This window comes from Oncorhynchus keta, chromosome 34, assembly GCF_023373465.1.
Source record: "Oncorhynchus keta strain PuntledgeMale-10-30-2019 chromosome 34, Oket_V2, whole genome shotgun sequence".
Lineage (NCBI taxonomy): Eukaryota > Metazoa > Chordata > Actinopteri > Salmoniformes > Salmonidae > Oncorhynchus > Oncorhynchus keta.
The window spans coordinates 36,049,328-36,075,643 of NC_068454.1; the positions used below are offsets into that span (position 1 = coordinate 36,049,328).

At 41.6% G+C, this 26,316-nt stretch overlaps 1 protein-coding gene across 2 annotated transcripts in view; it reads left to right on the forward strand.

Annotated features, from left to right (window-relative positions):
* LOC118367017 (glypican-6-like) overlaps positions 1–26,316 on the forward strand; it is a 112,309-nt gene that overhangs the window by 47,351 nt on the left and 38,642 nt on the right. For both annotated transcript variants that reach the window (XM_052493750.1, XM_035749943.2), the window contains exons 3-4: positions 2,302–2,693; positions 15,108–15,273. In XM_052493750.1, coding sequence (XP_052349710.1) covers positions 2,302–2,693; positions 15,108–15,273 — 558 coding nt within the window. The remainder of the gene's footprint in view (positions 1–2,301; positions 2,694–15,107; positions 15,274–26,316) is intronic.

Genomic DNA, 26,316 nt, shown 5'->3' on the forward strand with positions numbered 1-26,316 from the left:
ATTGAAATTCTTAATTATAGTGGATTTATCGGTGGTGACAGAGTTTCCTATCCTCAGTGAAGTGGGCAGCTGGGAGGAGGTGTTCTTATTCTCCATGGACTTTACAGTGTCCCAGAACTTTTTTGAGTTTGTGTTGCAGGAAGCAAATTTCTGCTTGAAAAAGCTAGCCTTGGCTTTTATAACTGCCTGTGTATATTGGTTTCTAACTTCCCAGAAAAGCTGCATATCACGGGGGCTGTTCGATGCTAATGCAGAACGCCATAGGATGTTTTTGTGTTGGTTAAGGGCAGTCAGGTCTGGAGAGAACCAAGGGCTATATCTGTCCCTGGTTCTAAATTTCTTGAATGGGGCATGCTTATTTAAGATGGTGAGGAAGGCATTTGAAAAAAAACTGACATCCTCTAGAGTGATTTATTTCAGCTTTTATTTCTTTCATCACATTCCCAGTGGGTTAGAAGTTTACATACACTCAATTAGTATTTGGTAGCATTGCCTTTAAATTGTTTACCTTGGGTCAAACGTTTGGGGTAGCCTTCCACACGCTTCCCACAATAAGTTGGGTGAATTTTGGCCCATTCCTCCTGACAGAGCTGGTGTAACTGAGTCAGGTTTGTAGGCCTCCTTGCTCGCACACGCTTTTTCATTTCTGCCCCAAAGAAATTCTATAGGGTTGATATCAGGGCTTTGTGATGGCCACACCAATACCTTGACTGTGTTGTCCTTAAGCCATTTTGCCACAACTTTGAAGTATGTTTGGGGTCATTGTCCACTTGGAAGACCCATTTGCGACCAAGCTTTAACTGATATCTTGAGATGTTGCTTCAATATATCCACAATTTTCCATCCTCATGAAGCCATCTATTTTGTGAAGTGCACCAGTCCCTCCTGCAGCAAAACACCCCCACAACATGATGCTGCCACCCCTGTGCTTCACGGTTGGGATGGTGTTCTTCGGCTTGCAAGCATCCCCCTTTTCCTCCAAACATAACAATGGTCATTATGGACAAACAGTTATATTTTTGTTTCATCAGACCAGAGGACATTTCTCCAAAAAGTATGATCGTTGTCCCTATGTGCAGTTGCAAACCGTAGTCTGGCTTTTTTATGGCGGTTTTGGAGCAGTGGCTTCTTCCTTGCTGAGCGGCCTTTTATGTTATGTCGATATCGGACTCGCTTTACTGTGGATATAGATACTTTTCTACCTGTTTCTTCCAGCATCTTCACAAGGTCCTTTGCTGTTGTTCTGGGATTGATTTGCACTTTTCACACCAAGGTACGTTAACCTCTAGGAGACAGAATGTGTCTCCTCCCTGAGCGGTATGACGGCTGCGTAGTCCCATGGTGTTTATACTTGGGTACTATTGTTTGTACAGATGAACGTGGTACATTCAGGCATTTGGAAATTGATCCCAAGAATGAACCAGACTCGTGGAGGTCTACAATTTTCTTTCTGAGATCTTGGCTGATTTCTTTTGATTTTCCCATTTATGTCAAGCAAAGAGGCACTGAGTTTGAAGGTAGGCCTTGAAATACATCCACATTATGTCAATTAGCCTCTCAGAGCTTCTAAAGCCATGACATAATTTTCTGGAATTTTCCAAGCTGTTTAAAGGCACAGTCAACTTAGTGTATGTAAACTTCTGACCCCCTGGAATTGTGATACAGTGAATTATAATTGAAATAATCTGTCTGTAAACAAATTTTGGAAAAATGCCTGCCCAAGCCTTTTGGTCCCCCCACCCTGCGAGCAAAACATTTTATCGGCCCCTCCTCTTGACAGCAGAGAGAACCAAATTCATTTCCTGCCATTCTACATATTTTTGCTATGGGCCGTACAGTTTTTTTGTGCAGTTTTAAAGCAAGTTTTCTGCAATTCTACACATTTTGCCATCGGGCATAGAGAAAATTCTATAGCTAATTTCATGCCATGTGCAGTTTTACAGCTAATTACTTGCAATTCTACTTATTTTGCCATAGGGTGAGAGTGAGAGTGACTGAGAGTGACGAATAAAACAAATGGGGGTCCCCCGGTCAGTAATTTGACCATGATTACTAGAAGTTTAGATAGCTGACTAGACTAACTTACCAATCTAAATTGTTTTTGCTGACGGGCTGTCAGTGAAAAGCAGAAGAGAAAGACGGCTGATGCACAACCAAATTTAGAAAATTCTACCTTGTCTCTTCTACTATTCTAACTGTTAACATTAAGTTGAGACTCCGACTGAGTTCTCAACAGAAATTATTATTTTATTATTATTGTACATTATTTGAATTGTCTCTCTCTTTCTTCTCTTGACCAAGAGTTCTTCCTGGAGCTGCTGGAGAACACGGAGAAGTCCCTGAACGAGATGTTCGTGCGGACCTATGGCAAGCCTTACATGCAGAACTCAGAAGTCTTCCAGAACCTGTTTGCCGAGCTGAAGCGCTACTACACTGGGGGCAACGTGAACCTGGAGGAGATGCTCAACGACTTCTGGTCGCGGTTGCTGGAGCGCATGTTCACGCTGCTCAACTCCCAGTACGTCATCACAGATGACTATCTGGAGTGCATCAGCAAGTACACGGACCAGCTCAAACCCTTTGGAGACGTGCCCAGGAAGCTCAAGGCTCAGGTTACAAGGGCCTTCATTGCAGCCCGTACATTCGTCCAGGGGCTCTCGGTTGGTCGAGAGGTGGCCAACAGGGTGTCCAAGGTAAGCCCAAGTATCTGCCATTCATAAAAACTGCCCTCATAAAAAAAAATATTTTGCAGATATTACTAGGGTATACTGTAGTATTTACTATAATAATGAATAGGACTTATATAGCGCTTTTCAAGGATCCAAAGTGGGTGATTTCTCTTTGCAGAATCCTACTGGACAAATAATAGAAGAACAAATGTGACATAACCTGTAAGTAGGTAGGACAGGAGTCTTAATGGCAAGGTTCAACATTTCTGCTATTTTCTATAACCTATAACCTACTACAGTTTACTACAATGTAGTACATAATTATATAGTAGTGTTATAGTATTATGTAGTCAATCATAGTATTTTTTCCATTTGGGTATGAGGGTGTTAACCATGACTTATTTCCGTAATAATGTACTTCATGCCGTGATTATCAGGTAAACATTCTTATGGGACAGTCTATTGCCATGAAGTACAACATTCTATAGAAAGTGCTATTAATGAATGAAAGATCCTATTCTACAGTATACTACAAAATTCTACAGTAAGTGCTACATGATCAAAGGATACTACAGTGTGTAGCATACAGTGCATTTGGGAAAGTATTCACACCCCTTGACTTTCCCCCCACAAATGGACAGTACTGTTCAAAAGTTTGGGGTCACCATTACCAGCAACCATCACTCCTGTTCCAATGACACGTTGTGTTAGCTAATCCAAGTTTATCATTTTAAAAGGCTAATTGATCACTGGAAAACCCTTTTGCAATTATGTTAGCACAGCTGAAAACTGTTGTCCTGATAAAAGAAGCAATACAACTGGCCTTCTGTAGACTAGTTGAGTATCTGGAGCATCAGCATTTGTGGGTTCTATTACAGGCTCAAAATGGCCAGGAACAAATAACTTTCTTCTGAAACTCGTCAGTCTATTCATGTTTTGAGAAATTAATGTGAGAAATTGCCAAGAAACTGACAATCTGGTGCAACGCTGTGTACTACTCCCTTCACAGAACAGTGCAAACTGGCTCTAACCAGAATAGAAAGAGGAGTGGGAGGCCCCGGTTGCACAACTGAGCAGGAGGACAAGTACATTAGAACGTCTAGACGCCTCACAAGTCCTCAACTGGCAGCTTCAATAAATAGTACCCGCAAAACACCAGTCTCAATGTCAACAGTGAAGAGGTGACTCCGGGATGGTGGCCTTCTAGGCAGAGTTGCAAAGAAAAAGCCATATCTCAGACTGGCCAATAAAAATAAAAGATTAAGATGGGCAAAAGAACAGAGACACTGGACAGAGGAGTGGCCAGCACAGTCACCGGATCTGAACCCTATTGAGCTGTTGTGGGAGCAGCTTGACCATATGGTACGTAAGAAGTGCCCATCAAGCCAGTCCAACCTGTGGGAGTTACTTCAGGAAGCATGTGGGGAAATCTCTTCAGATTCCCTCAACAAATTGGCAACTAGAATGTCAAAGGTCTGCAAGGCTATAATTGCTGCAAATGGAAGATTCTTTGACGAAAGCAAAGTTTAAAGGACAGAATTATTATTTAAATTAAAAAATCATTATTTTTAACTTTGTCAATGTCTTCACTATATTTACAATTCATTTTGCAACTCATTTCATGTGAGGACATTTCTAACTTTTGAACGGTAGTGTACTTTACAGTCTTATACTGAAATGGATTTTAAAAATAATAATTCTCATCAATCTACACACAATACCCCATAATGACAAAGCATAGATAGGTATTTAGAAATGTTTGCAAAAGTATTACAAATAAAAAACAGAAAAACCTTATTTACATAAGTATTCAGACCCTTTGCTATGAGACTCAAAATTGAGCTCAGGTACATCCGGTTTCCACTGATCATCCTTGATCATCCTTGATCATCCAACATGATTGGAGTCCACCTGTGGTAAATTTAAATTGATTGGACATGATTTGGAAAGGCACACACCTGTCTATATAAGGTCCCACAGTTGACAGTGCATGTCAGAGCAAAGACCAAGCCATGAGGTTGAAGGAATTGTCCGTAGAGCTCCGAGATAGGATTGTGTTGAGGCACAGATCTGGGGATGGGTAACATAATATTTTCTGCAGCATTGAAGGTCCCCAAGAACACAGTGACCTCCATCATTCATAAGTGGATGAAGTTTGGAACCACCAAGACTCTTCCTAGAGCTCGCCGCCTGGCCAAACTGAGCAATTGGGGGAGAAGGGCCTTGGTCAGGGAGGTTACCAAGAATCCAATGGTCACTCTGACAGAGCTCTAGAGTTCCTCTGTGGAGACAAGATAACCTTCCAGAAGGCCAACCATCCCTGCAGCACTCTACTAATCAAGCATTTATGGTACTGGCCAGACGGAAGCCACTCCTTAGTAAAAGGCACATGACAACCCGCTTGCAGTTTGCCAAAAGTAACAGAAAGACTCTCAGACCATGAGAAACAAGATTCTCTGGTCTGATGAAACATAGATTGAACTCTTTGGCCTGAATGCCAAGCTTCACGTCTGGAGGAAACCTGGCACCATCCCTACAGTGAGGCATGGTGGTTGCAGGATCATGCTGTGGGGATGTTTTTTTCTGCGTCGTAGACTGGGAGACTAGTCAGGATTGGTGGAAAGATGAACGGAGCAAAGTACAGAGAGACCCTTGATGAAAACCTTCTCCATAACACTCAATACCTCAGACAGGGGCAATGGTTCACCTTCCAACAGGACAGAAACCCTAAGCACACAACCAAGACAATTCAGTAGTGGCTTCAGGACAAGTCTCTGAATGTCCTTGAGTGGCCCAGCCAGAGCCCGGACTTGAACCCGATTGAATATCTCTGGAGAGACCTGAAAATGGCTGTGCAGTGTCGCTCCCCATCCAACCTGACAGATCTTGATAGGATCTGCAGAGAAGAGTGAGAGAAACTCCCCAAATACAGGTGTGCCAAGCTTGTAGCGTCATTCCCAAGAAGACTCACGGCTGTAATTGCTGCCAAAGGTGCTTCAACAAAGTTCTGAGTAAAGGGCCTGAATTCTTATGTAAATGTAATATTTCAGTTTTTGTTAATGCATTTGCAAAAATGTCTGAAAACCTGTTTTTGCTTTGTCATTATGGGGCATTGTGTGTAGATTGATGGGGGGGGGGAACAATTTAATACATTTTAGAGTAAGGCTGTAACATAACAAAATGTGGAAAAAGTCAAGGGGTCTGAATACTTTCCGAATGCGCTGTACACTGAGTGTATCAAACATTAGGAACACCTTCCTAATTTTGAGTTGAATCTCCTCATTTTTGCCCTCATAACAGCTTCAGTTTGTTGGGGCATGGACTCTACAAGTTGTAAATTATTTCTGAAAATAATATTTGTTTTGTTTTATTTCTCTCTCAGGTGGCAAGACCAGCAACTTTATTTATTTATCTTTTCTCGCCTTAGGCGGGAAGCAAATGGGCCAAGCAAATGAAATATGACTGAGGTATTTCACGTAGAACCACATGTGAAATGTTCAGTGAGTCTAGTAGAATTCATGGCTAAAATAAGCGGAACTTCATTTGATTGTTTCAGGCTAAAGGAAAAGGGCTGAATTACAGGAGTGGAAAGGTGCTGTACCTATAGAGATTGATTGATCGTAGAAGGTCATGGCACTGTTGTCATACACATCAAATATCATGATATCAAAATACATAATATTACAAAATCTAAATCTGTAATACATTTAAATATGTATATATATATACACTACCGTACATTTTTTGTCCATTAAAATAACATCAAAATGATCCGAAATCCAGTATAGACATTGTTAATGTTGTAAATGACTATTTTAGCTGGAAACGTCCAATTTTTTAATGGAATATCTACATAGGCGTACAGAGGCCCATTATCAGCACCCATCACTCCTGTGTTCCAATGGCACGTTGTGTTAGCTAATCCAAGTTGATCATTTTACAAGGCTAATTGATCATTAGAAAACCCTTTTGCAATTATGTAAGCACAGCTGAAAACTGTTCTGCTGATTTAAAGAAGCAATACAACTGGCCTTCTCTAGACTTGTTGAGTATCTGGAGCATCAGCATTTGTGGGTTCGATTACAGGCTCAAAATGGCCAGGAACAAATAACTTTCTTCTGAAACCCGTCAGTCTATTCTTGTTCTGAGAAATGAAGGCTATTCCATGCGATACATTTTCATGAAACTGAAGATCTCCCTTTACAGAACACAACAAACTGTCTCTAACTAGAATAGGAGGAGTGGGAGGCCCCGGTGCACAACTGAGCAAGAGTACAAGTACATTATTGTGTCTAATTTGAGAAACAGACGCCTCACAAGTACTCAACTGGCAGCTTCATTAAATAGTACCTGCAAAACACAGTCTCAACGTCAACAGTGAAGGGAAGATGCTGACCTTCTAGGCAGAATTCCTCTGTCCAGTGTTTGTGTTCTTTTGCCCATCTTAATCTGTTCTTTTTATTGGCCAGTCTGAGATTTGGCTTTTTCTTTGCAACTCTGCCTAGAAGGCCAGCATCCCGGAGTCGCCTCTTCACTGTTGATGTTAAGACCGGTGTTTTGCAGGTACTATTTAATGAAGCTGCCAGTTGAGGACTTGTGAGACAGCTCACACTACCAGTCAAAAGTTTTAGAACACCTACTCATTCAAGGGTTTTTTTTTATTTTTACTATCTTCTACTTTGTAGAATAATTGTGAAGACATCAAAACTAAGAGATAACACATATGGAATCATGTAGTAACCATTTTTTTAAATGGTTTTTAAATGTTTTTATTTTATTTGAGATTCTTCAAATTTGATGACGTGCCTTGATGACAGCTTTGCACACTCTTGGCGTTCTCTCAACCAGCTTCATGAAGTAGTAGTAAAACAATAGTACAAATAAAGAAAAACCCTTGAATGAGTAGGTGTTCTAAAACATTTGACCAGTAGTGTGTGTGTGTGTGTGTGTGTGTGTGTGTGTGTGTGTGTGTGTGTGTGTGTGTGTGTGTGTGTGTGTGTGTGTGTGTGTGTGTGTGTGTGTGTGTGTGTGTGTGTGTGTGTGTGTGTGTGTGTGTGTGTGTGTGTGTGTGTGTGTGTGTGTGTTTATATATCAAAATATCAGTACAGTAGCCAAGAAAATGTTAGCAGGGGTGGGAGCGTTGAATATCGTTTTCAGAGGCTTTTGTCTATGCGTACCTGCCTGCAAATCAAACATACACTTGGTGTACAAAACATATACAAATTTCAGTACAGTAGCCAAGAAAATGTTACCAATATATTTCCAGACTAAACCAGGTGTTAAATAGTATCAGATTGAACATTACAGCATTGAAGATCATTTTGTAGTATTCTACAGTATACTACAAGATTCTATAGTGAGCACTAAACGTTCGAGGGATACTACAGAGTGGAGTATATTATTCTACAGTATACTACACAATTATATAGTAAGTACTAGAAAGGATTGAGGGAAAATACAGTGTGGATAACAGTATTCTATAACGATACAGGGTGAGACGCAGATGCAGACAAGGGAGGCAGATGATTCGAGTCTCTGATATTTATTATAAAACAAGGGGCAGGCAAGAGACAGGTTGTGGACAGGCAAAAGATCATAAACCAGGTCAGAGTCCAGGAGGTACAGAGTGGCAGGCAGGCTCAGTGTCAGGGCAGGCAAAGGTCAGAACCGGGAGGACTAGAAAAACAGAGAATTGGAAAAAGCAGGAGCATGGAAAAACACGCAGGTTGACTTGACGAGACAAGATGAATGGACAACAGACAAACAGAGAACACAGGTATACAGTTGAAGTCGGAAGTTAACATACACTTTGGTTGGAGTCATTAAAACTCATTTTTAGGACATCTACCTTGTGCATGACACAAGTAATTTTTCCAACAATTGTTTACAGACAGATAATTTCACTTATAATTAATTTATAATTAATTAATTATGTCTGGTTCATCCTTGAGAGCAATTTCCAAATGCCTGAAGGTACCACGTTCATCTGTTCAAACAATAGTACCCAAGTATAAACACCATGGGACCACGCAGCCGTCATGCCGCTCAGGAAGGAGACACGTTCTGTCTTCTTGAAATTAACTTACTTTGGTGTGAAAAGTGCAAATCAATCCCAGAACAACAGCAAATGACCTTGTGAAGATGCTGGAGGAAACAGGTACAAAAATATCAATATCCACTGTAAAACGAGTCCTATATCGACATAACCTGAAAGGCCGCTCAGCAAGGAAGAAGCCACTGCTCCAAAACCGCCATTAAAAAGCCAGACTACGGTTTGCAACTGCCCATGGGGACAAAGATCGTACTTTTTGGAGAAATGGCCTCTGGTCTGATGAAACGAAAATAGAACTGTTTGGCCAAAATGACCATCGTTATGTTTGGAGGAAAAAGGGGGAGGCTTGCAAGCCGAAGAACACCATCCCAATTGTGAAGCACGGGGGTGGCAGCATCATGTTGTGGGGGTGCTTTGCTGCAGGAGGGACGAGTGCACTTCACAAAAGATGGCTTCATGAGGAAGGAAAATTATCTGTATATATTGAAGCAACATCTCAGGACATCAGTCAAGAATTTAAAGCTTGGTCGCAAATGGGTCTTCCAAATGGACAATGACCCCAAGCATACTTCCAAAGTTGTGGCAAATGACTTAAGGACAACAAAGTCAAGGTATTAGAGTGGCCATCACAAAGCCCTGACATCAATCCTATAGAAAATTTGTGGGCAGAACTGAAAAAGCATGTGCGAGCAAGGAGGCCTACAAACCTGACTCAATTACACCAGCTCTGTCAGGAGGAATGGGCCACAATTCACCCAACTTATTGTGGGAAGCTTGTGGAAGGCTACCCGAAACGTTTGACCCAAGTTAAACATTTGAAAGGCAATGCTACCAAATACAAATTGACTGTATGTAAACTTCCGACCCACTGGGAATGTGATGAGAAAGAGAAAGAAATAAAAGCAGGAAGAACTAGTTTTCTCTATTATTATTTTGACATTTCACATTCTTAAAAAAAAGTGGTGATCCTAACTGACCAAAGACATGGACTTTTTTACTAGGATTAAATGTCAGGAATTGTGAAAAACTGAGTGTAAATGTATTTGGCTAAGGTGTATGTAAACCTCCGACTTCAACTGTACATACACAGAGGGTAAAAGGGAAGATGGGTGACACCTGGAGGGGGGTGGAGACAATCACAAGGACAGGTGAAACATATCAGGGTGTGACAGTATTCTACAATATACAGTTTACTATAAAATACTAGAATTCTATAGTAAGTACTGTAGTATTCTTTAGTAAATTGTAGTATTTTTCCATGAGTTTAGTTTTTTTTTTTAGCTTTTGACTAATTTGCTGCTATTGTGCAGCGGTGAGAATGCTAATTCTGATAAGGAATAAACCACTTCCCATTGAAAAAAGGGAATTTTCTCCAGAATCCTTTGACCCAATTGTATAATGTACAATTATTGTCATAGATTTATATCAAAACTTTTCCCAGAATTGAACAATGGACTGATTGTGTTGGATCCATCATTATCACATATAAATATTTAATTCCAAAACCTGAGATCATAAAACGGAGCAATTTGTTGGTGTTGGAGTTGGTGTTGGAATGAATTTTACTGGTGCGGAAAGAAGTAGGCTTTTAACAGAATCCAACACATTCTTGAACAAGCTGAAGGTGTTCTAATTTACTTTCTGGGTGAGGTTTTGTTCTCTCCCAGAAGATCCCCTACAGTATAATATTACTGACTTACCACTGACTTACCACCAGCACCACCTCTTTGTATGGGCCTATGGGCTTTTGGGTTGAGGCTCAGGGCTGCCCTCTCGAGTGCTCTATAATGACTACTGATGGGGCCTCCCGTTATTCACAAGGAATTCTTAAGCATGGGAAGAGTATCTGTCTCCAAGCTACGAGGAAATATTATTTGCTATGGATGTTTGTATCTCTATCGTCCAATATTTGTTAAGTCTGTATACCGTCCCCATTAATCTTTCTGTAAGTATTCTGTTTGATGTGATACAATCTTAATGCAGCTAGCTGTTGCTGCAGTATATCACTGCCTTAGGAGTGTGTGTAGTTTCGATCCAGTGCAAAGGAAGATTAAAGGCATAGCAAGAGATGTATGCTTGGTATTTGCTCCACTCAACAACAAAAACAACTGTTTTCTAGATCGTGTTCACAGTTAATATCAACATTAGAACACTGGCCTTATAGATACAATTTGCTTCCCCTGCTTCGGTGGTCACAAGCAATTTACCGGAATTGCATGCGTTTGTTACCATTATCGGTGTTGACAATACTGTGTAAACTGTTCTGCGTAGTCCGAGGAGAAGCCTGGACATCAAGGCTAGAAAACAGTTAATATCCTGTTTGGAAATTGAGTCCTTATGCAACTGTTGCTGGTCAATGGGTTTATGTTCATCATAATTCATGATAAATAGGGTATGCATCATGGGATCTTAGCGCAGCTACAGTATTATACGGTCAAAGGCACGAGGAAACCCAAGGTGATTTGGCTGCCTGCGGAGAATCAGATGTATAACCCATGAACATCCAACAAACTCAACCTTTCCACTGCGGGCCATTCATTACCAGCAAGCATGATGAACTCCGTGAACCACAATCATGTGTGATCACGTCATGCACCTCCAGGCCATATCAGTCCCCCATTTCCAGCCAGGGCAGCCTGATTGGAACCCTCTCTATGAGCAAACCCTGGGGATGAGTTGTTAGCATCTGTGGTATTGACACACATCCTGGGTTCCCTGGCAGCCGCCATGTCCCCACCTCACCTCTGACATTACCCAGGGACCTGAGACACAGGTCATGTGGCGGGGGCAAAGGCGCTGTGATCCACGGGGCCTCAACTCATCAGAAGAGATTGGGTGTAAGCATAATGGAATAAGACACCCCAGAGGAGGTGTCCTGGCACCCGGCTACAGTGAGATGTGACATCTATGCCGAGTGCTGCTGGGGGACTTTATTGAGTTAAAGGAGCTGGTGTAGTACATCACATCCCAGCAGTTCACAGTTTTTGACTAAGACACTCAGCTTTTTGACTGGAGGCACTGCCTGAGTAACTAGAGACACACGTTTATATATCGCCTGGCATTTTAGTTTACCCATGATCAATCAGAGTTTGGCATTCAATTACACTTATTACAGCATAAATACCAGCGTAGGCTTGGTGTTTACCCATTTTTCTAAACCTCTCATATGAAAAGATATACCCAAGGATATATCAAGGCTTCAAAATGTTCTCAAAGTATCAAAGACTGCATTCTCATTATGGGTACACCGTGTATTTCTGTTATTCAGTGTTGCAAAGCAGTGATGTGGCTATTGATTGATTCTAATAATAGGACGTGCTTTGATGAGCCTGTATCATTAGAATAATACCTGCTCTGCAAATGGTGTAATGCGCTCAAAGGAGCAAGCAGTCCAGGGAGAGATAGGGGAGAGTCAAGCAGACATTATGGCAACATACTAAGTGCTGGTCTGCACCAAAGCCATTTGTGGGGAAGGGTAGCATTTGTCAGGTGTCAGTTCTGCAAATTGAAAAAGGGGGAAGCAACCCTATACCATGTCTTACTGTATGGACATGCACATTCTTCCAGTGGAGTATTTTAAAATGAAGTGGATTTCAGGTTCAAATGACCCTTTTAAGATCTTAGAATCTGAAAAATACTTATTTTTATTGCATCCATATGAAATGAATGAATTGTATTCACCAACAGTTGCTATGCAACTGCAGAACAAAGCAATATGAAATGTCACAAATATTGAAGGCAGATACTGTATAGCCACCACAGGTAGCAGAGAATCTAAATAAACGATTACCCCCTTGATATCTTCAACTCGCAGCCCCCACACCTGTGAGTTCCTTTGGATGTCAGTGGGTACATGACATTGTTTGAGTGATCAGCATCAGACTGTTATGATAAGTCAAGCCAATGACGGAGGAAGCGAGCAGTAGATGTTTGAGGCGTATCAGTCAGTCAGCGTGTGTGTGTGTTTGTTTGATCCTTGTCTTCAAGCCCGACTCTGTGGAGGCTGTTGATGCCTCCGCCTTGCCTTCCCCTCAGCAGATCCTCACTTTTGGGTTGAGAGAGACAGGGGTCCAATCACATCAAACATGAAGACAGCTCAGAAACCACTCAAAACACAGACTTCCAGCCGAGCTGTGTCTCTTCTCTCACCTCATTCATGCAGTGTCTGGGTACTTTGGGAAGTTTAGACTAGTACATCTGCTCACACTGGAAATACACAAGATATTTTGGGTGTTGTGTAAAATTATACTTCATTCAGAACAGAGACTGGGTGTTTCCTTTATTATTTTAAAGATGTTGAGATTAACCTGACGAAATAGGAATGTGTTATTGTATCTACAGTATACAGTATATACAAAGGTATGTGGACACCCCTTCAAATGAGTGGATTCGGCTATTTCATACTCTATTTTATGTATAAAATAGAGTACACCGCCATGCAATCTCCAAAGACAAACATTGGCTGTAGAATGGGCTTACTGAAGAGCTCAGTGACTTTCAATGTGGCACCGTCATAGGATGCCACCTTTCCAACAAGTCAGTTCGTCAAATATCTGCCCTGCTAGAGCTGCCCCGGTCAACTGTAAGTGCTGTTATTGTGGAGCAACAACGCCTCAGCCGCGAAGTGGTAGGCCATACAAACCCAAAGAACGGAACTGTTGAGTGCTGAAGCACGTAGCGCGTAAAAATGATCTGTCCTTGTTTGCAACACTTACTACCGAGTTCCAAACTGCCTCTGGAAGCAACATCAGCACAAGAACTGTTCGTCGGGAGCTTCATGAAATGGGTTTCCATGGCCGAGCAGCAGCACACAAGCCTAAGATTACCAGGTTCAAAGCCAAGCGCGGCTGGAGTGGTGTAAAGCTCACCGCCATTGTACTTTGGAGCAGTGGAAATGCGCTCTCTGGAGTGATGAATCACGCTCTACCATCTGGCAGTCTGATGGACAAATCTTGGTTTAGTGGACGCCAGGAGAACACTACCTGCCCGAATGAGTATTGCTAATTCTAAAGTTTGGTGGAGGTGGAATAATGGTCTGGGGCTGTTTTTAATGGTTTGGCCTAGGCTCCTTAGATCCAGTGAAGGGAAATCTTAACACTACAGCATACAATGACATTCTAGACGATTCTGTGCTTCCAACTTTGTGGCAACAGTATGGGTAAGGCCCTTTCCTGTTTCAGCACGATAATGCCCCTTTGCACAAAGCAAGGTCCATACAGAAATGGTTTGTCGAGATCGGTGTGGAAGAACTTGACTGGCCTACACAGCGCCCTGACCTCAACCCCATCAAACACATTTGGGATGAATTGGAACGTCGACTGCGAGCCAGGCCTAATCACCCAACATCAGTGCCCGACCCCGCTAATGCTCTTGTGGCTGAATGGAAGCAAGTCCCCCTCAGCAATGTTCTAACATCACGTGGAAAGCCTTCCCAGAAGAATGGAGGCTGTTATAGCAGCAAAGGGGGGATCAACTCTATAATAATGCCCATGATTTTGGAATGAGATGCTCAATGAGCACATGTCCACATACTTTTGGTCATGTAGTGTATTTTGGCCAGAGTAACAAGAAGCTCAGACACTACTGCAATAAAATGCATAAAACATGTAGGCATCCACTTACACACACACACACACACACACACACACACACACACACACACACAAGCAAACTGATGCACTGACAGAAATGGTGGTTAGGGAATTGCTTTTTCACATAGGCCTGAGATGCAGTAACAAGGTTAAGAAATTATTATTAAGGGCCTGTCTGTGTTGGTGTTTGTTAAATAGATAAAGCCATTAGCCATTACCCTGGAGCCTTGACTTCAAAGAAAAAATATGTTGATATTTGCATTATTGACCAAACAAATCTGGTGCTGTATTTTTCACATATTTTCAATTTCACCAGATACAACTGTTGTTCATGTCGTTCCTGTTTATGTATGCTGAGCTTCTGTTGAGCGCCATAGATGTAAGGACAGTGGAGCAGCCGGCGTGTCTTTTTGCATTTTAAACAGTGTCTTAAGCCTGACATTCTCGGACTTCATTTGACCTCATGAGAATTGTGTTGTAGTGCTCTATTGAAAACAGAAAGCACAGTAGAATGTTCCTATTGTTCTCCCAGTCACTCACTGTGCTGTGATCCTGGTAAAGGGCCCTCTATCTGGACAGAAATGTTGCCTGGGAGGAATCATACTGGTTTATGTAGAACATAGTTTTACTTCCTGTTAGCTTTCTTAGCCAGCTAGTATCTTATTATTCATCCAAGACAGGAAATTACAGTTTGCTGTATCCTATGTGTAAAACAGTATATCGTATCTGTGTAAAACAGTATATCGTATCTGTTATGTAGCTGATCTTTATTCTGACACTATATCCACCCACTAGGTGAGCAGCACCCCAGCGTGTATCCGAGCACTGACCAAGATGATGTACTGCCCATACTGCCAAGCCATGTCCTCCGTGAAGCCCTGTAACAACTATTGTCTGAACGTCATGAAGGGCTGTCTCGCCAACCAGGCCGATCTGGACCCAGAGTGGAACCAGTACATCGGTAAGACCCCTCCCTTTGCCTTTGTATAAAAAATGTGTGCTGTGTTGAATTGTTTGTCTGTGTTTTTCATTTTACGGTAAGATGTCATTCATGTTTTATTTGTCTGTGTTGAGTCCCGCGGACACAACTTGGGCACTATAATAAGAAGGTACATTTTCGTTTTACTGTTTGAATCTTCATTTTTTCTTTGACAATTTATACTGGATGAAAACGCCATAACTCATTGGCTGGTGGGCTCATGCTGTGTTAAATGGGGACTTGCTGTGGGATAGTAGCACACTGTGGGAAACGCTGAGCTTTGTGGAAAGCAGTTCAACAGGAGCTCGTTTAAACTCGGGGAGATTACAAACATGAATACAACATGGCAGTTACTTTTTTTAATAGACTTACCTAATTCAGTTTGGAGCTTTCATTTAGATATGCCAAGACTGCTGAAGTGAACTAAAGCCGAGCAGTCGAGCTGCGATCTGCTCTTTAGAGACACATGACAAGCATGCTGCTGTCAGAAACAAGCAGCTGAAATGGGGCCACAGCTCTCTCGATAGTTGTTCCATGTCAGAACATCGGAGGCCCAATGTAAAGTACAGCGCATTGAGGTGTTGGTGGAGCAGTGTGACATCCGTCAGATTAATATTCAATGGTAGCATCAGGTTGACTATTAGAGTCTTGTTACCCAGGACTAAATGTAGAGCTGATGGTGTGGGTTTACTGTATATGCACTGTACGATTCGCTGTTACAGAGCTTGGCCACTTCAATAGCTCTCTACTGTAGGCTACATCAGTCACTACAGTAAAGGTCCAGTAGTACAAGATTTATACGATTTATCTAACAGTTTTACGTTTTATGTCCTTCTATTTGATAATTGGGTGGTCTAACTGAAATACTGTGTTTTTTCTAGATGTCAACATTTCCATACTTTCAATTGGAGAATTGTTCCAGGGGTGGAGATTAAATGTCAGTTTGGCTCTCTGACATTTCATATTCATTATAGGCTGAAAGATTTTCAATTAGCTCAAGGTCCAACCGCACAGAGGATATCGATTGGGCTTTCACAGCCTACAATAGTGATTGCGTGTCTGCCAAATGTCCCCTGTGCTTCTCACTGTTCCTTAAGTAGTTGAGAGGAGGATAGACCCCGTGAAAATTAACTCCAAACTCTAATAACGCGGGTTTCTTCTTTCACATGTGCCGGATGATCGTACGCAGGCTTTTGCTTTGCAGCGTAGGGCATTGGCGGTTTTTGCCGTGATGCTGAAATCCATTGAGTTTGCATACAAGCTCACAAACCAATATAGGATTATCATACTCTTGAACATGTCTTTTCATCCACGTATAGGGCTACATTGTAGTAATATACTTTAACTCACATGAAAACCTTTAGCTATTCCAGTTAATGTGAATAGAATGGGAGAAGCTGGCGTCTACAGGGCTTTAGAGTGAAATAAAACACAAAAGCCTGGGAGACTGACATGGAACTGGCAACAGAGCTTAAGTAAAGATATTCATCTTGATTCCAGTGGCATCTATCTCACCCAACAGCGTATGTCTGCTCCGCTGACCAGAGAAGACGAGATACCGGAAAGGTGAAAAGCTAATTCAACCAAGAAGTGAGAAATCCTTTACAGCTGGAAGCTGAGCTCCCGATAGCAATGATTTTTCCCTCAGCACCTCCTCACTGCTAGAGCTCCACCAGCAGAAAATAACACTCTCTGACACAGTGCATTGGAACTTCTGACAAAAGTTGGACAAAAAGACAGCCATTCACATTACCCTCAGCCTAACCTTCATTTATCCTCAGTGTGAATGTGTGGTGGGGGGTGGGGGGCAGAGGAGGGACTTTGGTGCCTCTGCCAAAAGCAGGCCAAAACAGATGTTCATTCAGTGCAGCTGTGCTTCTGCTTCCATTCATTCAGTCTAGCTAGCGAAATATGGAATGCTCCAAAACATCCATCTCTTCTTATAATAGCTGTGTGCCAATGCGCGGCTTCCGTTTATGCATCGTCGAGGACAGGGGGGAAAAGACGAGAGGCTGTATAAAGCTCCCATTATATTGGTGTGTCTGAATGTTCTTGTTCCTCTCTGAAAGGGTTTCAATATGTTATTTATGAAAATAGAGTTGAAGCTTGGCACTGTGTACTACGAGCGATGGGACTATTAGTATGTGCCGCGACAAATCAGTTGAGTTCTGTGTGTTTTTGTATATTTTATTGTACATAGCCAGACCTCACTGCCAACCCAATCCAAATTGTATACCCTTGCAAGAACTTGCTTTCAGTCATTTATTTCAAAAAATAAAATGTGGTTTGTTTTATTTTATTTCTCTCTCGGGTGGCAAGACCAGCAGGTTTGTACTTTTTCTTCTTTCCCTTTTCTCGCCTTAGGCGGGAAGCAAATGGGCCAAGCAAATGAAATATGACTGAGGTATTTCACGTAGAACCACATGTGAAATGTTCAGTGAATCTAGTAGAATTCATGGCTAAAATAAGCGGAACTTCATTTGATTGTTTCAGGCTAAAGGAAAAGGGCTGAATTACAGGAGTGGAAAGGTGCTGTACCTATAGAGATTGATTGATCGTAGAAGGTCATGGCACTGTTGTCATACACATCAAATATTATAATACCAAAAATATATGGCATAATATCAAAATCTGTCGTATCAAAATATCAGTAGAGTAGCCAAGTCAATTTGAATAACACATTTCCAGACTAAACCAAGTGTTAAATGGTATCAGATTAAACATTACAGCCTTGAAGATCATTTTCAGAGGTTTTATCTATGCATACCTGCCTGCACATCAAACATGAATCAGACAGTATAAAGGACCCATGTTTAAATATGCAAATCTGTCAGCTGAATTCAAGCAAAATGGGTTTTGTTTTCCCTCCTCAAGTATTCATGTAATTAAAATAGAAGGCATAAATCATGGATTATATTGGTTCCACTGACTAGCCAGTCTCTAATCCATTTGTTCCCATTGGAACCATTTGTTCTGACCTCTTGCTATTTTGCATGACAAAAAATCAACACAAGTGGCTCAGTCTATGAATTATGGAAACAGGTGGCAGACATCATCCTTTATTCAACCTGCGTTCTGCATTCATCCCTGAAACAGAATTATGGCATGCATGTGAATCAGATCACTCCCGGGTTTTTTTTTTTGTTTTACAAAATGTATGTTCATATTATCTACAAGTAATAGAAAAGCAGTAGATGAATGTCATGTGAAGTAAGATTAGATGAGAAGTCAGATGTTTTTTTTTTTGATGGGATGAATCATCTGAAGCGTTGGGGAAGCTAACTGAACATCTGTCAGTTCACACCTGAACACTCATCACTGAACATACAGTATGCTGGATTCACCAACTCCTCCAGGGTTTTGGTTTACATGATACATTAGGCTTGAAATATGCATCGAATCTCAGTTTGTGGGATGGCTGTTTATATTTGCATGTCTTTGAGGTGCCTTTGAAGTGTTTTCATATAAGGGAATCGTCCTTTTTTTTTATTGAATAATGTTTTAAAATGTCATATATCTGAAACACTTTTTAAGAGGTTATGTATTTGGCTGTCCTAGAGAATTGATGTCTCGATCAGCCTATGGCGTTTGAACATCCGTCACATGCTGTGGTGATATATGTGGCCCTCTCTAGTTTACACCCCACGTGTCATTATCATTTATTTTTGTGTGTGTTGACAGGTGATAGAAAGTGATTTTCCTTCCTGCTTGACTACTGCAATGCACACAAGACTAGGCCCTACCCATGTGCTAATACTCTGGGACCATCCAAAGGTGTACTTACACAGCGGTGCCACAGCTTTTTCTTCTATTTTTTGTGCTTCATTGCAATACTGACTAGGATCGTTCTCTCTAGAGGCCGTAGGTCACCACAGTGTAAGTGATCTGCATTGATTTTGTTTGCTCATTTCTTTTTAATTGCGTGATTTGTTTCACCGGGGTAACTGGAGACAGTCACAACCTCACAATTCATGAAAAACATTTCCTGTCCTTTGTGAAGATTTCCTCATTAATAAAATATAGAAGAGGAAGGGAAAATAAATAATCTCAGCAACACGCCACGAGAGGACTGCCCGTGGCTGAGAATGAGACAACTGGGCCAAAAGATTTCCTCTTCTGCAAGGGCACCGCACTAAAGGAAATGGAAATAGTGATCATATTGTTAATTAATTGTGTGTCCTTACATAGGTTTAAACATGGATATAATGAATTGCCACTTATGCCTCAACACCACAGCAGCTAATGAAGTAGGGACCTAAACGCAACAGTGTTTCATTAAGCTATGTCCGTCTCTCTCTCTCTCATGGGACATAGGACTCTAGGTGTGCACCAGTCACTTGCATGGTGTGCTGCTTATTATTTGTGATGATCATGCTTTTCCATCTCCAAAAATAGGATAGAATCACTTATACTTTGAGACGGAACTCTCTGACTGAAATACAAAATAGGCAGATACGCCATTCGAAGCGACATTTCATACTCCGTCTTGGATCTGCAGTACTAATGGATCATTATGATGGATGTAATTGGCTTTGTATCAGGCAGACAACTGGCATTTCACGACAAAAGAAGTGAGTTGGAAAAGACATGTAGCATCCCTGTCTGGATTCTCTTTAGTGATAGTCTGCGCAGCTTACCTCTCTCCGTTGCTCACTCTTTAGCTTGTGTAAGTTCTGGCTTTATGCATAGAAGAAATGCCGGAGTTGACCTGAAATTTGATACTGTATCTAATAATAAAACTGAAGGTGCAATCAGGGGTAGTGTGGGTGTCAAAGAGAGAGAGAGAGAGAGAGAGAGAGAGAGAGAGAACCACGTATCTTCAGCAGTAGACCCAGGCCAGGTGCCATGAGGTCTCATTCGAGAGCTGTGATTTAGACAGCATCATGTAGGTGTAGAGACTCGTACCACCCACTGCTGAGGAGACCGAGGAATTCATTGAATATGAAGATTCATTTTGATAGCTCATCTGACTGTCAACATCAGTTTCCTTGCCCTGAAATTGTATTTTCTCCCTTTGTGATGCGATGTAGCAACGGAACCAACCTTAAGTATAAAACCATCTATTCCGTTCCATTAGATTGTTTTAGTTTTCCTCTCTGCCTATAGCTAAATCAGTGAGGTCTGAACTTTCCCCTCCTGGTGATGCATGCAGACCTCTGAGCAGGGGGCGATTTAGCATGGTCTCCCAGTGCTATTTCACCCCACCACTGGAATGGCTAAATGGGTTTATAATGGTTGTTTGCTCTCGGACTAATCTTTGTGGCCACTTCCACCACACAGGGACACGGGGTTAAGCAAATACAAATAAGTAATCTTATACCCTTTGTGATATGTGACCACAGTTGATAGAATCCTGGAATCCATTAATGTCCCTAGCTGTGGGGAAAGGTGAGGGTTGGATAGTCAAAGCTGTTAGAAGAAATTGCTTCTTTAATGAGCCCTGCCTTGCTAGAACACAAACCCAAACACATTAAGAATACATTCCTGATGTACTGTAGGTAGAGCCTGTGAAATAATGTCTTTACGTAATCTGTCGCCAGATTGAAGTCAGACATCGCAGCAAGAAAGCATTTGTTTTGTGTGTTTTCTCGATGAAGTAAGGCAGCAGTGTGTGAAAACAGTGGTTGTGAACCTGTTGCTCAGACATAATCATAATTCACCTGAATGGAATTACTTTTTCACCATAATTTTGAACAAGATTTGTAAAAGAGTTGCCGAATATAGAGAGAAATGGGTGTCATAATGACTGCTGGAGTCATTGCGGGGGAAATAAATCATTTTCATTGCGTCGTCACATCCATTCCTTTTCTGATTTCAGAGCGGTTCAGCAGGTGATACTTTGTCCAGATCATGTTTGGGTTTTGTGGTAATCATGTGTTACCAACTTCTCAAATATGTGGTTTTACGAGGAGAAAATTGATGTCGACTGGAAGCAAGGATTTCCTCTACATATTTGTGGGCAAAATCGTTGAAACACCCCTGTCAGCCTGCATTAGAGATCATTGGACAGATGCTCGGTTCAAAGACAATCCCCATGACATCCCTCACCCCATTAGTAACGGGATCCGTTGGAGAATGGCCTGCTATTGGGTTCTGCTGCAGAATTTCATTAGGACTAGCAAATCACTGGTGCTCCTGAGAACGTAGGTTTTCTATAGCTAAAAATACATGCTTATTATGAGCTATTATACAGTTACAACTGATAATTGCATGTCGGATATGAAGACAAATCTGATTAACACTTGCATTTATATTCCTGTTTAGTACGTACATTCAGTATAGGTTGCTATTCTGTGTTGCTGAAGGCAATGATCACTCATGTAGGTTTAATAAGCAAGTGGAAATGCTAGATAATCGGCTTTAATTCCAATAGTTTCTGCCCAAACAGGATGCATGCCAGGACTCAAGGTTTTTTTGCTTTGAAGAACTACATCAGAATAGTAGTGCAGCTCAAAGGATATAATCAGTTTCTACCTATGTCATCATTTCCTTCTATTTGTCTATTATCAGATAAAACACAATTGTCATAAATCATGCCTAATTGCTCGATACATTTATGCTCAAACCCCAGGGAATTTGATCCTACTTTACAAGTGGCGCTATTTCAGAAGTTCCAATGGTATACTTTCAATGCACCTCAACAGTCTTTGAATAGTGTGCAAGAGTTGTCTCTCCGATCCATATCCTCACGAGACTCATAGGATTACTGGTCGTCGCGAGGGGCCTTATTTTTGTCGTTCGCCTGGGGAGGACGTCTTCTTATGCAGATCGTTTTATCTGTCAATGAAATATCCATGGGTGGGTTTTAAAACGAGTCCATTTCCCCAGTGTTATCCCGAGATTAAAGGCAACCTGTGTCAGACCTCCAGTTGTAGACCTGAACATGATAGAAGTGCCGGTGGCGTCAGCGTTTGGGTTCACGCGATCAGATTCAGAGTGCGCATTTAAATCTCCCCCAGACGTACATTCAAACCAGCAACAACTACCTTCTTGCATGTTACATTTGATTTAACTCTATGTGTAAGCATTTCAAGTCAAATAGCCTGTCTGATCTATGAATCAGACAGAAAATCAAGTGTCTGTTGTTTTGTGTTTCTGCACAGCTAGAAAGAACAAAATAACAAGTCTCCACAGAACATTGGTATCAGGAATTTGCTACTATCTGGTGTGGTGTGGCCATTTGAAATCTCTGTGAATGAATAGAGAGCTTTTAGGAAATAAATGGGTGTTTGGAAAGGCAATTACCATGTGCGCAAAGCTTTTATGGCTTGATAGAAAAAGATTTAACTCAGCCAATCTTGGAAGGTCTTTTTTTATGTGTATCATTGCTATGAATATTTCAAAAGAGCTGTGGATAGTCTCATCTGTTTCTCTCTGGTGTCTGTGTGTGTGTGCGTACGTACAGGCACACCATGTGCACGCACTCGTACGTGTGCTCAAGGACTTTTTTATCAGGACAAATTGTGACCAAGGAACAATATGCTTTCCCCTGCCCATTTTCTTCTACGGTGTCATATAACACCATTAGTTGGCTGAGTGAACCACAGATGAGCTATGCTTTACAGAATCCAAATTACATGAGAGCCATTTTTCATCTCAGGGATCTCTTCAGAGGTAAAGAGCCATACATGGGCCTTTTCACTTTCCTTATTTGTCCTTGTCTGCTGGAGCTTTTCTAGCAGATAGCCTCTATTTTAGGGGCAACAATTTCGATAGCTGAAAATAGGAGATTGTCTGTAGGACAGGGTTTTCCTTTTTGTGTGGTTGTATTACAATTTACTGTAATAGAGTGTTCAATTCAAAAATAAATGAACATGCCTCTAAAAAAATTCTATGTTTATATAATTCAATTTCAGGAAAATACTGTCTTTCCTTTAGTGTGTTCATGTTGGAAGAAACTACTGTCGCTAACAGCTCCCTCATCATCATTTTTGGCCTCCTGTCTCAGAATAGGACAAGATGGGCGCTATTTTCATGGCTGTGTGGTGATGATAACCAGATTTCATCCTGTTGGCCGGTGGCCTATCTCCACACTACAAAAGTGAAGCAGGGAGAGCTGAGCTTGGCACGCAGGAGTAGCAGCCCAGTCACAGTGGACCAGACTCTGTGCTCTCCTCATAAATGAGACTCATTAATTCTCCATGTAGGTAGAGAGCGCTACCGCGTGCCTCCTTCTCCTCAGAGACGCAGCACTGTGGCTAACTGCAATTTGACTGCCCTGTCCTGCCCTGCCCTGACTTGACCCAATCAGCATCACTGTCTTGGCTCCTTGCTAGCAGTATACACTACACCAGTCTCTCTCTCTCTCTCTCTCTCATTCTCTCTCTCTCTCTCTCTCTCTCTCTCTCTCTCTCTCTCTCTCTCTCTCTCTCTCTCTTTGCGTGCTCTCTCTCTCTTCACTCCTCTCTCTCTTCACCCCTCTCTCTCTCTCTCTCTCTTTGCGTGCTCTCTCTCTCTCTTCACTCCTCTCTCTCTTCACCCCTCTCTCTTTCTCTCTCTCTTTGGGGATTGTGTGGGATGAGGCGTTGCATCCTGGGCTCCCTGTGTTTGTAGTGCCCATCTGATGAACATATCTTAACTCCACATGGCTGGGAAAGATTGCCATCTTCCTTGTGCTGCTGAAGGCAACTCCATTCACTCTCTGCATGGGAGATCTGTGGAGGAGCTCGCCACTGGCTGCCCTGACCTGGATTGTCACTTTTTGAACATTTGAATTTGAGTTGTGTGACCTTTATTTTTCTCTACATCATACCTGAGGCCTGCTGCATGCATTCAGATTACATTTACACTATTAGCTTGGATACTGACATTGTTAGATTTAGCAATGTGTGTACGTAAAGCTTTGTTGACATACGTTCTTTGAATGTAACGTGTCATTGCCTTACGACATCCGGATCCACATCCTATGAAAATATACGGTGAGCTTCATTTTGCTTGTGGGTACTTCACAGACTGCAGCTAGGAAACCAAAATGAACCTAGTTAGTCCCTGACCCCTGACCTTAGCCAGTGTGCTGATGGATTTCTGACCAAGCATCACAGGCTATCTGCCGCCCCAGTGTAAACAAACACAAGTGCTCTTCAAAGGGCCGACTTCAGACATAATTGTAAAGGAAATGGCACCAGAGATGACTGAGGTAACGTTGCCCAGCCAGCTCTTCTCCTTACCATTAGTGATAGCAGGTCCCCAAAGACCACTGTGGCCTCATTCTGCAAACATCTAAAGTAGTTATGGGAGACTGGGAGTTTCACGATTATAACTTATTTGAAATCCAAAGAAATCATCAAAGCTTCCCTTTTTACATAATTTTACACAAGTAAGCAATGATTTCCAAACCAGTCATTTCAATGTTTATGGAAAATAATGTGTCAACAAATTGTTAATCTTGTTATGATTACAGTCTATTGTAGTTCTGCCATTTGAGCATGGTAATCAACAAATGTTCTCAAAAACAGCTTATTGAATGATGAAGAGGAGACTGTGGCAGCAAGCCAAAGGATTTGTAACACAAAGCCGCATCATAGAACCAATTTTTTAATGTATTTTAACAATAAATGACTTGTGATTTTGGGAAGGTTACACGCCTGGGAAAAACATCATGGTAATGCATATCAATTTATGACTTGTGGTCAATGGTTTTCCATTCCCTAAATTAAATTATTACTTCATTCAGTAGATAGGGAATGACATAGTAATTATGACAGTGTGTGGGTGGTGAGGTCCTGTCCTGGGAGGTCTACTGGCTGAGACTGCCTGGGCATGACTGAGAAGTTCTACAAGAGCCCTAGAGCAGTGTTACCCAGGCCTCGCTGTTCCCCTTTGGGGCTACTAGTGGCTCAGTTGGTAGAGCATGGCGCTTGTAACGCCAGGGGTAGTGGGTTCGATTCCCGGGACCACCCATACGTAGAATGTATGCACACATGGACTGTAAGTCGCTTTGGATAAAAGCGTCAGCTAAATGGCATATATTATTATTATTATTATTATTACTAGCTGGCCAGGTCCCCATATGCCCACTCCAAACTGTCATTACACAGAGAGACAGACAGTCCCAGTCCCACATTAACATGGATATCCCCCCAAGATAGAGCACAGCAGCTCTGTTCCATGACAATAACAATTAGCTCATGGTTTTGTAAAGGGCAACTCCGGAGGGCTAAGACCGCAATGAGAATCAGGAAATGTTCTGATACAGTATAATTACTAAGAAAGACAGTGTGATATTGTATGCGTGATAATACTTCTTCTGAATTGGACATCATTGATCTCTTTGATTCAAGGATCATATGATATTATTATAATTCCAGACCAGTGTGGGGTGATTAAAATGCTGTAAGTAAATGCGGTGTTGTGATAATCATATACAGTTCAGACATTGCCGTATGGTTTTAGTCTACACAGTGATATTAATGAGGTGGTGACCTTATAGCATCCGTGCCCCGGAGCGAAAGTAAATAAGACCTCAATGTGCTTCGCTTTGGGAAATTCTATTAAATCAACGACTAATCATCGCTTTTCTTTTTATTTCGTATAACTCCATTTATATTGAATCTATTGAGTTGATCTACATAGAAATTGAATATACACCCAGAAGCATTCATGATATACAATTATGTATTGCTGTGACTGGATGCGGTAATTTATTTCAAATGCCAAACACATACAGTATAACAATTTGATATGATGAGACGCTGTGATGAGATGCTGCATCTTTCTTAGACAAGTGTGACAGTTAATGATGAATATTGACAAATAGGAAATTATAAAGGTGTTTTGTATGTTGCATAAATATACAAATACATTTTGCTGAAGTGACACTTTAATTGTCTTAGTGATACCAAGGCAAAGCATTGAATGCTAATGGAAGATAATCTGCTTTCTCTGGACACATAAGTCTTCCAACTCAAGCCTTTGGCAGTCATTGTGGCTAAATTCCTCTCTCGCTCTCTCTCTCTCTCTCTCTCTCTCTCTCTCTCTCTCTCTCTCTCTCTCTCTCTCTCTCTCTCTCAATCTCTCGCACGCTCG